The sequence below is a fragment of the Eubalaena glacialis genome, chromosome 9 (assembly GCF_028564815.1).
Source record: "Eubalaena glacialis isolate mEubGla1 chromosome 9, mEubGla1.1.hap2.+ XY, whole genome shotgun sequence".
Taxonomy (NCBI): domain Eukaryota; kingdom Metazoa; phylum Chordata; class Mammalia; order Artiodactyla; family Balaenidae; genus Eubalaena; species Eubalaena glacialis.
In genome coordinates, this window is record NC_083724.1 from 24189183 (window position 1) to 24205892 (window position 16710).

The following is a 16710-nucleotide window of genomic DNA, read 5'->3' on the forward strand; positions in this document are numbered from 1 at the left end:
TTATGAAATATACAGAGCAGCCACTTATTAAATGCTTGTGGATTGGGACAGAATTCCCAATACAGAATCTGAGGAAAGTGTTTAAACGTCTTCACCAAAGCACATTAAATAAAACAATCTTGGTCTACAGAACCACAGACGCGATGGCTTTGGAGTTATAACAAACACATTTATATGGCATTTCATTGATAGGCTTCAAGTCATTTGATCCTTACAACAACCCTGGGATGTAGTCAGGGTGAACGTCATGACATCTCTGAACAATTTAGACCATGGAGGCTCAGATGCTTAACATCAATCCAAATTACATGAGTTAGTAACAATCAGAGTTAGGTCTGGAACCCAAATTGTGTTGACTGTTGCTAAATTATATAATTGGGTGTGTGCTGACAGAGAATCGTAAAGAGGGTGAGAAGTTACCATAAAGAAGTGGACATTTCCTGCTCATTTCTTAGTATGCCAGCAAAATGAAACCCATCCCCGGAGCAAGTTTTGCCGATTACAGCCACTAGAGGTCACGTGAGTAGCAGGAACCAAAGACTAGCTTAGCGGTCTGGAGCAGTGTCTTCCAAAGAGAAGGTGGCTGAGAGGTCTTGGAGAGAACAGAAGGGTTCAGATAACCAAGGCCACATCAGAGCCTCAGGAGAAGCTGTCACAGGTCTCCAGAGAAAGGGAGCCCCAACCCCGGACTTCTGGTCTGGCTGACATCTGGGGAAGTCGGCTTGGCTGGGCTTCTCTACCGTGATCTCCCAGCATCCTGCCTCCAGTACGGTTCCAACCATGACTGGAATTCTCACGCCATCTTAGGAATCACACAGGCCATCAAAAAGCTGGAGAGGGACCTAGCTTGCAGCCTAATCAAGTTTTCCCTTTGATTAGGATGGTGAAAAAACTTCTCGTGCTCTTCCGCCAGTAATAGACACTGCAGACACCACCACTGTTTGGGCCTTGGGGATCATGACATAAATGTGATGCAAAGCTTGGGAAGTCTGTCTCATCCTTTATGGCCTTGGAAGGCACCTTGAAATTCCCTGGCCCCGAGGACAAATCTCATTAGAATCCCCAAACAGTGATGGTTATCTTTGGTGTTCATTGGCGTGCATCCAGCACTCCCCCAGTACCCCCAGGTTCCATTCCCACTTGTCCCATCAAAACTTGTTCTCATATAAGTCTATTCACCTGGTGAATGACTGAATAGCTGACGGTAGCTGAAAGTGGCCTCTATTTTCAATGATAAACATCCTGCTATCTAGTTTCTCACCTGGGCTGAACACTCTACAAAATAGCTCTCTTGAAGGACCCCAGAAACAACATGTACAGTAAGTGTCATGCAGACCTCAAGGCAGACCTGTGTTGGTCTTGGCCAAGGGCTGGTCCCTGACATTTACAGAGCAGGGAGCAGGGGCAATGTGAGCTTAACTGACATAGGAACCAACAGAAGAAAGCTAGACTGGAATTCAAAGTGGAGGGTAGAAAACATTCTTGAGTTTACTTCATACATATGATTTTGTCCAAACTATTCCATCTAGAGTAATTTTAGACTTAAGCATTTAAAGGTGTTTGAGGATAAGTAGCTTCACTTGGCTCGGATGATTCCAAAGCCATGTTTCTAAAATCACGTCCTATTACCTTAGCTTTGTAAGATACTACTCAATGCTGCAAACGGTCAAAAAGTCATCGGGCAAATAAGTTTGAGAAACACTCGACTAAAGAAAGCTTTAATGATAAAACGAGATAGATTTCCTTACCAGGGGACTTCTCTAAAGTTTTAGTGCTGATATGATTGTGAATCTCTAGTTTAGGAATGGGGGTGCAGCATTACTCAAATTTATTTAACCACAGAACCTCATTTCATAGAATCCTTATTAATATCTCGAGGAAAACTGTTTGGAAAATACTATTCTCTAGTGTATACTAGTTAACCACTAACTACTAACTTATGGGCACAAGTTCAACTAATAAGTATGGGCACAAAGCTTATGTACAAGAACTTTCACCATTGTTCGTTTGTTTGCTTATAATTACATATGTGGAAACAACAAAGGCATCTGACTATAGGAGAATGGTTAAATTAGTTATGGCTTATTCAGATGATGGAGTATTATTTAGCCGTTATAAGTCATGTTTTAGTCTCTCAAATTTAGAGGAATAGTTATGGACATGGGAAAATATTCAAAATACATTAAGAGAAAAAGCAGGTTACAAAAGCAGAAATATTGCAGGGGTTTAGGAGTGCAGGCTCCAGAGTTGGACTGCTTGAGTTCAAATCCTAACTCACTACTTATTAGCTGTGTAAAAGAAAACAAAAGTGCACACATGACACATGGTAAAACTTAGTCAGGATAAGATGAACAGTCTTGTGGTTGGCAGAATAATGGCTTCCACAAAGATGTCCAAACCCTAATCCCCCAAACCTGTGAATATTTACCTTACATGGCAAAAGGACTTTGCGGGTGTGATTAAGTTAAAGACTGTGAGATGGGAACACTATCCAAGATTATCCAGTTGGGCTTGATGTAATCACAAGGGTCCTCATAAAAGAGATGCAGGAGGGTCAGAGAGAGAGACAGAGAGAGACAGAGAGAGAGAGAGAGATTTGAAGATACTATACTATTGGCTTTGGATATGGAGGAAGGGGCCACAAGCCAAGGAACGTAGATGGCCTCTAGAACTGGAAAAGGGAGGGAAATGGATTCTCCCCAAGAGCCTCTAGAAGAAATACAGCCCTGCCAATATCTTGACTTTAGCACAGAAGGACACTATTTTAGTCTGTTTGAACTGTCATAACAAAATACCATGGATTGGGTGGCTTAAACAACAGAAATTATTTTCTCACAGTTCTGAAGGCTGAAAGTGTGAGATCAGCATGGGTACCAGCATGGTCAGGTTCTGGTGAGAGCTTTCTTCCTATCATGCAGATGGCTACCTTCCTGCTGTGTCCACACATCACAGAGAGAGAACGAGGTCTCTGGTGCCTTTTCTTATAAGGGCACTAATCCCATCATGAGGGCCCCACTCTCATGACCTCATCTAACCCTTACTATCTCCCAAAGGCCTCGTCTCCAAATACCATCACATTGGGGGTTAGGCGTTCAACAACATACTGAATTTGGAAGGGGACACAATTCAGTCCATAGCTGACACATTTCTGATTTCTGACCTCGAGAACTATAAGATAATAAATTTGTGTTGTTTTAAGCCACTATATTTGTGGTGATTTGTTACAGCAGCAATAGGAAACTAATACACATGTAGACCCAATGTTATCTTCCAGGCAAATGTGTGCATGAGAAAAACTAGGCAGGGAGTAGTTAGGATTATGAATCACTTTGCCTTTTATCTTTATTCTTTACTTTCCAAGTTTTTTTCTACAATCAGCATGAATTAATTTTAAATTATAAAACAAACCAGAATTTTTTTAAGTATTACCACACATGCTAAGAAAAGCAGATAAAGCTGGGGCTTTAACCTTCACGGACCAGGCAGATCCGGAAGCCTTTCTGTCTCGCCAGGCAGCACACACAGGCCCAGGGGAGCTACTGAGCTGACACCTCCTGGGGCCTCAGAGAAGCACTGGTCACATTCACTGGTGACTCTCACAGGCAGACTAAGGAGAAGAGTGGGGGAAGCAGAATTTCACTCCAAATTAGTAAATGCTGTCTCCCATGATTAGTGGAAGAAAAAACTAGGAAACATGAATTTGTGTTTCCTGTATGTTTATTATAAGTAGTTAGGCCATGCCTTGTCCAGAGAGAAAAAGCCATGCCTTGACTGCATTTCTGGGTTCTCCAAACAAGATGGATTTCCCTGTGCTGATGGGGGCAGAGAGAAGAACCCGCAATTCCTCCCACCCAAGGGAACTAGAGCGAGGGCTGCATGTCCTCAGTACACAGCTGCTGCCATCCATGACAGCCCACACCCTCCCTCTATAAGAACAGGACTAACTTCTAAAAAGCCAAGAGGGTGGATTCCCAAAGTTAAGAAAATTATTTTGGTCAAACATTAGGATTTTGGTGATTATTATATTCTATACACATGGCGTCTGACGTCTTAAAAATCAAAGATCCTTTGTTTCTACATTTCTCAAAAGAAAAGAAAAAGCCATCACCCACTCTTATTTAAAAACCAAACCGAACAAAGACGCCCACCAGATAACATGCCTTGGCCCAAGCCTCCTTCAATGATCTCCTTTCTTCATGGAGCCTTGGGGTGAGCTTGCAAACATCTAAACGACTCGCAGATCACCAGAAAGAAAGGAGCTCAGACTTGCATTTTAAATTCCATTTCCTCCCAGTACAAGGGAATATCCTGCCTGTCAGATCCGGAGTCCATGGGCTGGTATGGTTCCAGCTATGGCCTACACACCAAGACCTAGTCCCTGGTCCTTTCATCTCCTCCTTTGAAGGCCCCAGGGGTGGGAGAATGCAATGATACAAATCTTCAGATTATAAGCCTAGCTCAGAAATGAGAAATACCCTTGCCTGGTGACACAAGTCTGAGAAACTTCCAAATATTATTATTTCAAGTTATGGTGGGATGTTGGATGAGTTGTCGATATTGGATCATTCCTCTGAACAGAACTGGAAAATGAAAACTGGAGAAGGAAAGAGTTTTGCATCTGCAGGGGAAGCAGAGTTTAAGACCAAAAAAAGAAAAAAATTTAATTAAAACAGTAAGGATGAAAATCATGGTAAGTAGCAATTGCCCCACCAAGATCTTTTGGTTAAATACATTTCTACCAACACAGTGAGCTTAGCTCTATGAACATTATCACCCCCTCCCCAAAAAAGAAAATATTTTCATGGTAATTTGTAATTTCACTGTCACCCAACATGCTTAATAATGGCCTTTGTTTTTTGAAATCACAGCCGACTCCTGAAAGCTAATTCTTGAACTCTGATTTTATATGAAAAACTTTAATTCTAAAGAAGTAACTATGAATAAATCTCAGCTAGGACTAGAAAGCAATTTTATAAAGCATGTTGTGTCATTTACATCAGGGTTCCAGTAGCTGCAGAAGAATAACTCGTAAGTAACTCTCCTAAGGTTTTCTAGGTCTTTTCTTAGAACAAAAACTGCAATAATGGGACTTCCCTGGTGGTGCAGTGGTTAAGAATCTGCCTGCTAATGCAGGGGACATAGGTTCTAGCCCTGGTCCGGGAAGATCCCACGTGCTGCGGAGCAACTAAGCCCGTGCACCACAACTACTGAGCCTGTGCTCTACAGCCTGTGAGCCACAACTACTGAGCCCTCATGCCACAACTACTGAAGCCCACGCGCCTAGAGCCCGTGCTCCGCAACAAAGAGACGCCACCGCAATGAGAAGCCCGCGCACCGCAAGGAAGAGTAAGCCCCGCTCGCCACGACTAGAGAAAGCCCGTGCGCAGCGACAAAGACCCAATGCAGCCAAAAATAAATAAATTAATTTAAAAAAACCCTGCAATAACAACAACTCTTATTGGAAGCCTTTTGTGCACCAGGCACTGACTGTACTAACTTACTGATGAGGTTGGTACTATTTTATTCCCGTTTTACTGATGAAGAAACTGAGGTTTAGAGAGGTGAAGTAAGTTAGTTACACAGCTAACAAGCAGTGGTGTCAGGATTCGAACTTTAGATATGAATCCAGAAAAATGACTGTCACATTTAAGCACGTGTTTAATTCTCCTTGACCAGCTTTGGCATGAATTTATATCTGAGTAATGAGAAATAAAAGACGGAGAGACTGAGAATATCTGTGATGTCAGATGCATACAACTTTTGGGGAAACCTTTGACCTTTACATTCAAGGTCATGAGAAATAAAATACCATTACATGTAACATGAATGTGTTCTTTGGTGCTCTAATGGCCTGTCCTGCACCCTCTTCCCACCACCACCCCCAGTCCTCCACCCCGTAAGTAGTAAGTAGCTTATTTACAAAGATGAAATGGCTCTGAAACACCAATCTCCCTAGGGAAGCTCACGGCAAGTTGCCATGGTTAGTAAGAGATTGTCATATCCTGCCCTAAACTCCAGCAGTCACGGGGGCCATCCTGCTCCCAGGCCTGGTTTAGATTAGCTCACATTTCTTACCAGGCGTAGAGCAGGGATCTTACAAGAATTAGGTCCTTTGATCATCTTTTCGTTCTCAGCTCAAGACTCCATGTTCCTTTGTATGTAGGTTCACACAGTTGAGCAGTTGAGTCTGAAGTTTTGGAAGCAGCTCTCCTTAACTTGGAGCGTGGGGTAGCCAGGCATGGGTAAAGGGCAAGTAACAAGGCCACCATGTGATGTCCCCAGCAAAGCAAGGGACAACCCAGACACTGTGTGTACCAGAAGACCCAGCACAATCAGCAGTGACAGCAGAAGCTGTTACAAAACGGAATGGTAGGAAGTGTTGTTCTTCTCCAAAGTTCTACGTCCCGGAAGCCATGACCATAGGCTTGTCACAGAAGAAAGACCACGGTCTATATCTTCTCAGGAGTGAAGGTGATGGGTTTAACCATGACAGTTGCCCTTTTCAAAACATTGAAGGCAATGTCCAAAAAGAACTTTGAACTCTGTAACTTGAGAAGTTCTGACCTCATTGAACACCTTCAACCTTCACCCCTTGCCAAACCCTACTTCGACCTAACCTTTTCTTACCAATTCCTTCCCAAATGGCATGTGTTTTTAAAAATGAACATATTCGCTGGGTTCAGATAAATAAAAATACAGGGAGTTTCTGATCCAAGGCAGAAGGAACAATCTTTTTTTTTTTTTTATAAATTTATTTATTTCATTTATTTATTTTTGACTGCGCTGGGTCTTCATTGTTACACGCCGGCTTTCTCTAGTTGCGGTCAGCGGGGGTTACTCTTCGTTGCGGTGCGCGGGCTTCTCATTGCGGTGGCTTCTCTTGTTGCGGAGCACGGGCTCTAGGCGCATAGGATTCAGTAGTTGTAGCTCACGGGCTCTAGAGCGCAGGCTCAGTAGTTGTGGCGCACGGGCTTAGTTGCTCCGCGGCATGTGGGATCTTCCCAGACCAGGGCTCGAACCCGTGTCCCCTGCACTGGCAGGCGGATTCTTAACCACTGTGCCGCCAGGGAAGCCCCAGAAGGAACAATCTTAAAGAGCAAAGGAGAACAGCAGAGAGCAGACATGGTGTTCAATGACCACCAGTAAATGAATTTGGCCAGCGTTGGCCCTACTCCGCCTAACCTGGTCAGGTAGTGGAGTGAACACTTATCCCCACGCATCCTCAAATTAAGAAATGAATTCCTTGCTTGAGCTCCCAGTCCTTTCAAAGTTTTCAGGCAATGAGCCTGTCTCCAGAGTGAATGACTGAGCTTCCTCCTGGGGCATGAACTTTCAGAAAGAACTCACAAGAGCAGCCAGGCTAGATGGCTGACATGGATGACGCTAGTCCCTCGCCATCTGCCCAGATCTTTGGACAGCATCAGCAATTTGACTGTTGTAATTTGGAGCACTGAAATTAAGCTCTGAAAGCACAGAGGAACCATTAAAACTAAGTTTTATCATAACTTATTTGGCAGCAAAACCCGAGGTGAACCAGCATGAGGTTCTTCTTGGTCTTTATTGATCCCACTTAATAGAACAAACTCTAAGTTTCACAGCAGAAATCGAATTTGATGACAGTTGCAGCCCCAGACTCCACTGGGTGTGTTCAATAATAGTACATGCATTGCATTGCTTTTCTAAATAATGGTATGGACACTTTACGGCCTTTCTAAAATCAGAAAAATGTGGAATATATCTGGTCTCAAGAGTTTGGGTAATTTGGATTCTATCCTAGATAGCTGTTGGGAGGGTTACGTGAGAAAATGAGAAATGAGAAAACTGTGTGTGAATTATAGTACTGGGCTTTAAGGTCTTGGTGAGTTGCAGCTACTGTGATTATACTTCGGTCACCAGAGAATGTTCAAGGAATTTGGCGGTATACATAATCATCTGTAGGATACTCCACGTTCAGCTTTAGAACCTTCACACTGTGCTGTGCCCCTATAAGATACACAATTTGTACCTGCTGGCAGGAAAGGGAAACACTGTACACTCCTGAAGAAAAGCTCTCTCTTACCTGGGCCTGGGAGGGAATCCTTCCATCAGTCACCCACACCAAGGTCTTCTACTGTGGAGGACTGAGGGCATCTCAAGTGAGACTTGGCCTCATTCAGCTCTAATTCAGCATGGAACAAAGGCACCAAGCTCTGCTGCCTGAATATTGTGCTGATATAAACATTTTTTTTCTAACTAAAGGAGTTTTCTTTGTGATATTGGGAGATAATGAAGGGAAAAGAAAAAAGACCCAGTCAATAAGCTTTATAATAATGTCATGAACATCACATGTGCAATCAATTCAAACTGACAACAGAAGTCAAAACACCTTGGAAATCTTATTTTTATAAGATGTATAACTAACATATCTTTCCACATATTAAAAGACCTAAACAGACAAGTTATGGGATTCAGTATCCACATCTTTTCCTTGACCGCTCTCCAGAATGTCACACTGGGCAAATTGTCTGACTTGGTAAATCAACTCGACACCTGGCATGAAAATGCAAACTAGTTCCAAAACCTAAGCTAATCATCACCTAACTAACTGGGTTTCTCCGGCCTGCCTAGAACTTGGAAGTGAAACCAGGATATCTAATAATAGACACAGGCACTAAAGAGAGAACTGTCTGCTGATACCCTTCCTATGAAAAGACATTTTAACAGGTCTAAATTGTAACTTCAGTAAAATGTTTGGGTTTTCCTCCCAAACTCATTCCTCAAGGGCGTTTTACAAAATTGCGTGGGTTACACCTTCAAATCAGGCTTGTGCACCTGCCTAAGTGCTTCCTTTATTCTCTACTTCTAAGTACCATCCAGAGAAGGCCCACATGTGTTCATTCTTGGGAGCATGGCCTCTCCCATAACCCAGGGCACTCGTCAAGATGGCGGCCGGCCTTTAGACATACATAGAAAAAAAGCCAGTGGAATGGACTCAGGAAAGCAGGAAGACTTTTAATTCATCAATTCATGGATGAAGGCAGGACAGCTTGGAGATTCGTGGAGATAATTACCCCTTTGAAAATCCTCACTGGCTTCCCACTGACCACAGGATTAAGTCTAAAATCTAAAACCTTTGACATGATTTACATAGCTCTTCACTGTCTGGCTCCAAATCAACTTTCTTTTGTTTTGTTTTAAATCTCTTCCTTTAACCCACCCTAACTTTATTTAGGCACCTCAAACGTGCCAAGTTCTCTTCCTTTGGGGCCTCTATAGGTGCCCTTCCTTCTAACTGGAACAATCTCCCCCACCCCCTGAACCCAACCCAACTCCTTCAATTCAAAGCTTAGATGATAGTTTCCCAAGAAAGGAAGACTTTCCTTATCCCCCCAGTGAGGTGGTCCTCCTTGCTCTGTTCTTCCACAGGTCTCCACGCTTCTCTGTTATGAAATTGCCACCTTTGTTTGATGTTTCTGTTACTGAAATATAAGTTCCCTGAGGGCAGGGACTTTATCTGCCTTGTTCACTTCTGTATGAACAAATGCCACACAAACCCTATTTAAGTGGACCTTCTTCTGTTAAAAGTCATGTAAGAACCAACAAGATTAAATTTCCATATAATTTTTCCTAATAATTGGTCTTTGAAAATGATTACATCCTTTTTTTTAAAATTTATTTATTTTTGGCTGTGTTGGGTCTTCGTTTCTGTGCGAGGGCTTTCTCTAGTTGCGGCGAGCGGGGGCCACTCTCCATCGTGGTACGCGGGCCTCTCACTGTCGCAGCCTCTCTTGTTGCGGAGCACAGGCTCCAGATGCGCAGGCTCAGTAGTTGTGGCTCACGGGCTTAGTTGCTCCGCGGCATGTGGGATCTTCCCAGACCAGGGCTCGAACCCGTGTCCCCTGCATTGGCAGGCAGATTCTCAACCACTGCGCCACCAGGGAAGCCCTGATTACATCCTTTTAAAAATAGAAATCTCATCATCTTCCATCTCGAAAGGCAAGGGAACCAAAAGCAAAAACAAGTAGCTTTTCAACACCTGGGAAATGGTTGGAAAGCACTTCTCTCTCCTTATCACATCTTGGCTCTCAGTGGATTTTACTTGCCTTAAGATTTCAGGATTCCAACATGTCACCAGCATAATTTCTAATTTCCAGAGGAGATGTTAAAAATTATATTTTTCATCACCTAATATCAAATTGTCACTCTGTGTCATGCAATGACCCAGCTGAGTCACCTCTACTGGCATGAAATGGGGAGTAGTACAGTAGGAACTCAGCAACATCTCCATTCACAAAACCAGAGTTGGAGCCAGCAGTTCTGACCCTGGCCATGAAAGGTCCGGTTTGGCTGCTCAGAGTGATGTGTCAGCCTCCTTCCTAATCACGAACTTGGAAGCTGGCTGGCTAAGCATTACTCTAAACGTTCCCAGGCATGGATAGAAAAAAATTACCTTTTGCATTCAGCTTCTTTCAATCCAGGTTGTAATTCTGGGAAGCCCTGCCACCTACTTTCAATGTTCTACAGGTAAATGTGAAGAAATGAGTTGCACACACATTATCATGACTGTGGTCAATGTGACAACCAGACCCAAGCAGGGTGCAGACTTGCATGGATGAACTACCATCTTACTAAAGGAGCAGAAATCAAGCCTATGGGGATGGGATATGGGGGAGGAGATCAGCATTAGCATAGGAGGAAGTACGGGGGAAATCAGTACGGGGCTACTGGGATGCTGAAGGCAAACATTAGGACTCTGTCCTGTTTTAAGCCTGGCGGGAAGCCTAACGGACCACAGCAGGTCAGGGAACTAGAGGAGAGTGTTGAGATGTCTTAATTTTTGTTTGTGTGCTAGAAGTAAAGTATGGAGCAATATGGTAAGGTGTTTAATTAGAGATGGAGTGAAGAAAACTGAAAATACCACTGAGCATATGCAGTGTAGAGAAGGTTCTATAATGAAATAATATAAAGGGAGGGCTAGGTAAGTGGAGCCAGCTGTAACTGATAAGAGAGCCATGGAATCTGCCTGCTATGTGAGCAGAAGTTGCTGAGATGCCTGCAGAGACTTCCTCCACCAGTGAAGCTGCAGGTTCTTATGCAGGCCCTTTACAATCACTTACTTGTGAAGCAGGCTCCCCAGACTGGGCTTCAAGTGGTACTGAACTCAAGTGGTACCAAAACTTTTTTTAGGATACCATATAGAAAGCCCAGCTGGCATCTCTGTGCCAAGCCAGCCCACAACAAGACTTTAAAGTGAACTCGACAAGTAAGGATCTTTGGGAAAAGCCAACCAGTCACTGTTAAGCGTAGACAAATAGCCTCTTCTGAAAGTTTTCTTTGCCTCAAACACTCAGCTGGCCATTGCTCCATGACCTGAAGGCATTAAAAAACATATCAAGAAAGTCACCATGCTATCCCTCTTCCTGCTCCCTTCCCTTTCCTTCCTGAATAATTTAGTCCAAAAGCTATTAGGTGGGGCTGAACAAGATGAGTGTCTGCAGGGAGGGTGGGAGGAACCCCAGTGGCCCAGAGTGGTGTGCTGGAGCCAGAGCAGGGTGGGAAGGGAGACGGGTGACCCAGCACAGGATGTTGGAGCCCAAGCTGGGTGAAGAGGGTGTTGGTGACAGGAAACAGCAGTTGCCACCCAGAAAGTGACACTTGAACCCATGTTTGGTGAGGAAAATAGTAGATTGGTTCCATAGGGGGGAGGGGTTTGATCAAATAATAAATATATTGAGGATAATAGGAACCAGGTACCTTGTTGTCAAGGAGGAGGTTACAAATATGGAAAGAGAGAAAATGAACCCAGTGGTATTAGAGTAGAATTAACGGTATCAGGGTGAGCCCATGGTTTTCAAGATAGGTAGGTAGATAGATAGATTGATTAATCAATCAATCGATAGATAGATAGAATGTGTATATATTCTCTAATTCTGACCATTGCGAGTGCCTGAGAGCAGTGTCTATCCAACAGCAATGAGCACATCAAACACTCAGACTTTGGTTTCTAAATACCATTCTCCACTAAAAGGAACTAGTGCTCTTTGTTGAAAAGGCTGATTTCAGGGTTAGGAAAGTATAAGATGAGATTGGAACATCTTGTGGCACCAGAAAGTAAAGATGTGCCCAAAGAAAAATGGGGACATGTCAAAAGGACACTGAAGTTAGCCTGAAAGGGCTCCTGTGAACTATATTTGAACAATTAAGGATAAAAATAACAATAGAAATGGATTATAACCCACTAAATATAACAGGAATCCATGAGACCATCTGTCATAGATAGATAGATAGATAGATAGATAGATAGATAGATAGATAGATAGATAGATAGATTTAAAGTCTGAAGAGGAGTGGGATGAAGATTAAATGGTACCAAAGCATCTCACCACAAAATATTTGTTAATTACAAAGGGAAAAAGTAACTCTTGTACCGAAGCCCTCAATCAAGCGATCAAAATTAGTATCATGTGAAAAAAGTTAACATCTGTCCCCGTAATGGGACAAACTGACACCATGTACTACCTGATTGGATGCTGTAAGAAGAATAAGCATCAGTTCTGTGGTATTCCTACCAAACATGCATAACCTGAACATAATCATGTGAAAACATCAGACAAACCCAAACTGAGGGACATTCTACAAAATTGGGGGTGATCAAGCATCATGTTGGCAATTTACTCTTAATTCAGAATAAAAAAGATATTTTTATTTAACTAGGGAACTTTCCTTTAGCTTTGAGATTATTTCAAATTTAAAAGTTAATAATGGGAAGAGTTAACTTGTGTTATTATAGATTTGATGGAAGCCAAGTGTCAATGGGCTTAAGATCTGGATAGACCAAGATAAATGCCAGTAATTATATGTTAACGCAACACTTCTTAAATTATCTCTAGTGAAGGAACAGTTTTTCTGCCTAATCTATTATGGACCATCCATTAAAAAAATACAAAATCCCACACTTTCATTTGAGGACACTATCAAATTGCTCCAAGAGTTTTCAAATGCTTACTCCCTATGTCTGTACTTAGCATGGATCAGGAATAGTCATGAACTAGCTTGGACCACACCTTGAGCAGCTCTTCTCTTTGGTAGGATGTGTGGTTCCCCAAGTGCCATCATGTCCAAATGAGAAATAAAAATTACTCGTCACAGTGTTATCCATAATAGTAGCAACAATAATTACCACTGTAATTAACATCAACTATCTATACAAAGTATTCAAGATAGGGATTGTCCAGGCAATGGGAGAAGATTAGAGGACTGTCTTTACATATAGTAACTCAACTTCTCCAAAAGGGTCACAGGACACAAATAGATGAGACCACCTTGATTCCAAAGTAATTGCTTTATGGTGACTTAAAGAAAGACAAATCCATAAAGATCAATTATACAGAAGATGGACAAAAGCATCTTCTATGGGTCGATCTGCAACACCAACCCATAACTGTCATTGCTGGGAAGACACTCAGCATTCAGAAGGGGTTAGGAGAAGACATCCCCAAATCAGATAGGTTTGATTTAACTGCAGATACTGACATCAATACAGTCCACCCAAGGGCCGACTCTGGGTCTGTGCCACACATAGCCTCTCCCTCAGCCAAGAGAGAACAATGAAAGAGAACAATTCTCCACAGTAAACCAAGACCACAGCAGAAGGACAAGAAAGGAGCTATTACATCCTTTGGGAAATGGCAAACACCGTCTAGGCTCAGGGTTCTTCCAGAGGACACTCTGACACTCCCAATGTGTGTCTCCGAACACTGAAATCCCCGTTCCAGTGTCCCCTGACACCAATTCCAGCCACACACAGAGGAGGGTCCACACATATACAACCCTGAAAGCTGGAATCAGCAACACCGATGTCTGCAGCATCTGTCTCTGGTCCGCGGCACTTCACTTACCAGGAGCGGTTTTGTAGCACGATGTTCGGGAGGGCAGTGATGGGGCATTCTTTGCCTTGGGGCTCTGGGTACTCTGCAAGACTTGTCTCTGCCTCTTCAGCTCCTCTTCCCTTTCTTGGGCTGCTCGGATCTCTTCTTCGATCATGGACAAAGTCCGCTGCTTCCTGGACCTCAGCTTGAAGGGCCCAACCATCACATCGGACTCTTGAGTGGCCAGGAGTGAGGCTGTGCTTCTCAACTCAGCTGCCTCTGAGTACTTGCTGAAGTAGCTCCCTTCCAGTCTGGTCTCCTCCATGTTTATTGGGCCACTGGTCTGCACTGCCGGCAGTGGCTGGGAGGGCCCCCTTTCCCTGAGCGCCCTGTCTTCAGTAGGCAGAATCTTTGGCAATACATCCCTTTTCTCTTGAACAGGGGAGGACACCTGAGGCGGTTCAAACATGCTCTGAGGCTTCTCTGAGCTGGAAGGCCCAGTTCCAGCTTCCTCCAGACTCGCTTGAGGCCCCTGCTGTTCCGCTCCACCCTTGTTGGTTTCAGACACAGCTCTGTCCACTTGCTCGGCTATGGCTTGTTGAATGGCATTCTGCACCAGGAGACCAGCCTGATATTCCAAGGGGTCATCAACCGATGGAGAGTCTCCCAGCGTGGACGAAGGGGAATAGAAACCATGATCACTGAATGACTTGGAGACACCTTCTCCTCGGCCCTCTGAGGGGTTGTCAGTTTGCGGAGTCTGGGGCAGAGAAAAATCAGCCAGCAAATTTTCCTGGAGGGCATTGGTTGTCTCATTGGAGGCCCCACTGTCACTGATGTTGTCCATGCTGAAGTCATTGGACAGGGTCTCCAGGACGGTGGTATCCTGGGACCTCACCGACAGCTCATCCAAGCCAGAGTCAAGTTCCTCTTGAGTCAAAGAGACATTGACTGACCTTGAAAACTGATCCAAAATCCCAGGTTCGTCATCCTTGACCACGGTGAGGACAGCCCGGGCACTTGTAAACTCGCCGTCCTCTGCCCACAGTTTGGATAAGGGCCCGCGTTTGGAGGGCTCACCGTACGGCCCTTCCTTCCCCTGAGGAGCTGTGCTGCCCTGGCCCCCTCCCCCAGAAGACTGGCTCTCCAGGGCACAGTGGGCTTTCTGTCCCTTGGCTGCTGAGGAGTCTTCGGGAGGTCCCCCGACAGAAGCTGGTCTCGAGATGGTCAGTGTCTTGTCTGAGTTGACTGGCCCCAGAGGTCTGTAGAAGGGCTTGATGGAGAAGAGCCTGGGTGTACTCTGGCCCTTGGCCACCGTTTGCCTGGAATTCTCCATCAGCTGGAACTGTTTGCGAGCCGCGGAGAAGTCTATCTGCTCCGTGACGATGTCCTCCTTTGCGCTGTCAGTCGCGCTGGAACGTTCTGGAGAGGACGCAGGGGCCGTGCAGAGCTGCGGTGAGGCCTGCTGCTGCCGTATCAGCAGCTGCTCTTGCTGCGCCCTCTTCTCCTTGCGCTCCTTGTACTTTTTGTGCGACTCCAGATGTCCCTCGTTCAGCTGCTCCTCGATGGTCTTTTCCTGCGGAGGGTTCCACCATTTGGCGGCGATACCAGGATTCTTTTTCATGGCCTGACTCCGGATGAGTTCTCGCCTCTCCTTTTCCAGCTCCAGCATCTCTTCTGAAGGCCTCACTTTCCTGACGCAGTACTGTTCTTTCTCACTCTCGTCGTCCTCAAAGAGCTTGGAGGGCTTCTTGTCCTCGTGGAAGGCACGCAGCTCGAACTTGGCTTCCTTCTTCAGCGTGGTGAGTGTGAACTCTCCATCTCGGGAGGAACACCGCGAGCTGGTGGAGGAGCTGGGGCTCACGGGCACCTGCAGGCTGTTCCCCAGCAGGTCTCTGGGCTGGTCGGGGGGGTGGCCGTTGGCTCTTTCACCCTCTGCCATGGTGTCAGAGGTGCTCTGATGGAGCTCAAGGGGAGGGGGAGCCTGCCTGCCAGCCACTCTCTCGGTGGGTTCCGGCTGGACGGCCGTGTGGGCAGGTGGGCTTGGGCTGCCCACCAAGATGGCTGCTCCAGGCTCTGGGGAAGACGTGCCGTTGTAGGTTCCGTCCACAGCAGAATCACAGCAGCTGGCCTCCAGCACCTCGTCTAGATATCGGATCTCTCTGGCCACATCATTATCCAGAGATTCATGGTGATCAGCGAGGAGGCCATTATGGGGGGGTGAGTAGAAAGGGGAGGGGTGGTCCATGGAATGTGGAGTCGAGGTGATTCCGGGAACACTCTTACGTTCTGCAACAGAGACCTCAATTTCCATGTTTTTGTGATCTGGGGGAAGAGAGCTGGTGGCAGGCTCCAGGGGATTGCCACTACAGTTGTCTCTCTCGTTTTTTAGCCGGATATCATCCTCGGAAAGCTCGGGAGCCTTCTGGAAAAAAGAGAAAACAGAAGTCAGGGTTAGAGACCACATCGCTTATGGATATGAACTTCAGATATTAGCTGATAACTAACTGGAAGGAAAACTGAAACCACAATGACAGGATCTTTTGAATAGAAGTTTCTCTTCTAAAAAATCCTTTATATATTCATTTTGTTGCAGTAATGGGTACCTAAACCTTCTCAATTTTACAGATTCCATTTTGTTTACCTGGTGTCCAGAGAACTTTCAATAAATGCTAGTCCCATTTTTACATTTAAAATTAAATTAGGGGGACTTCCTTGGTGGTCCAGTGGGTAAGACTCCACGCTCCCAATGCAGGGAGCCTGGGTTCTATCCCTGGTTGGGGAACTAGATCACACACGCATGCCGCAACTAAGAAGCCTGCATGCCGCAACTAAAGATCCCGCATGCCGCAACTAAACATGC

The 16710-nt window shown here is 44.9% G+C and overlaps 1 protein-coding gene across 7 annotated transcripts in view; it reads right to left on the minus strand.

Moving 5' to 3' along the window:
- Positions 1 to 16710, minus strand: part of PALM2AKAP2 (PALM2 and AKAP2 fusion) — a 478191-nt gene that overhangs the window by 17340 nt on the left and 444141 nt on the right. For 6 of the 7 annotated variants that reach the window (XM_061200121.1, XM_061200118.1, XM_061200120.1 and 3 more), the window contains one exon: positions 13878 to 16272. In XM_061200121.1, coding sequence (XP_061056104.1) covers positions 13878 to 16272 — 2395 coding nt within the window. The remainder of the gene's footprint in view (positions 1 to 13877; positions 16273 to 16710) is intronic. The other variant, XM_061200123.1, reaches the window with a different exon arrangement.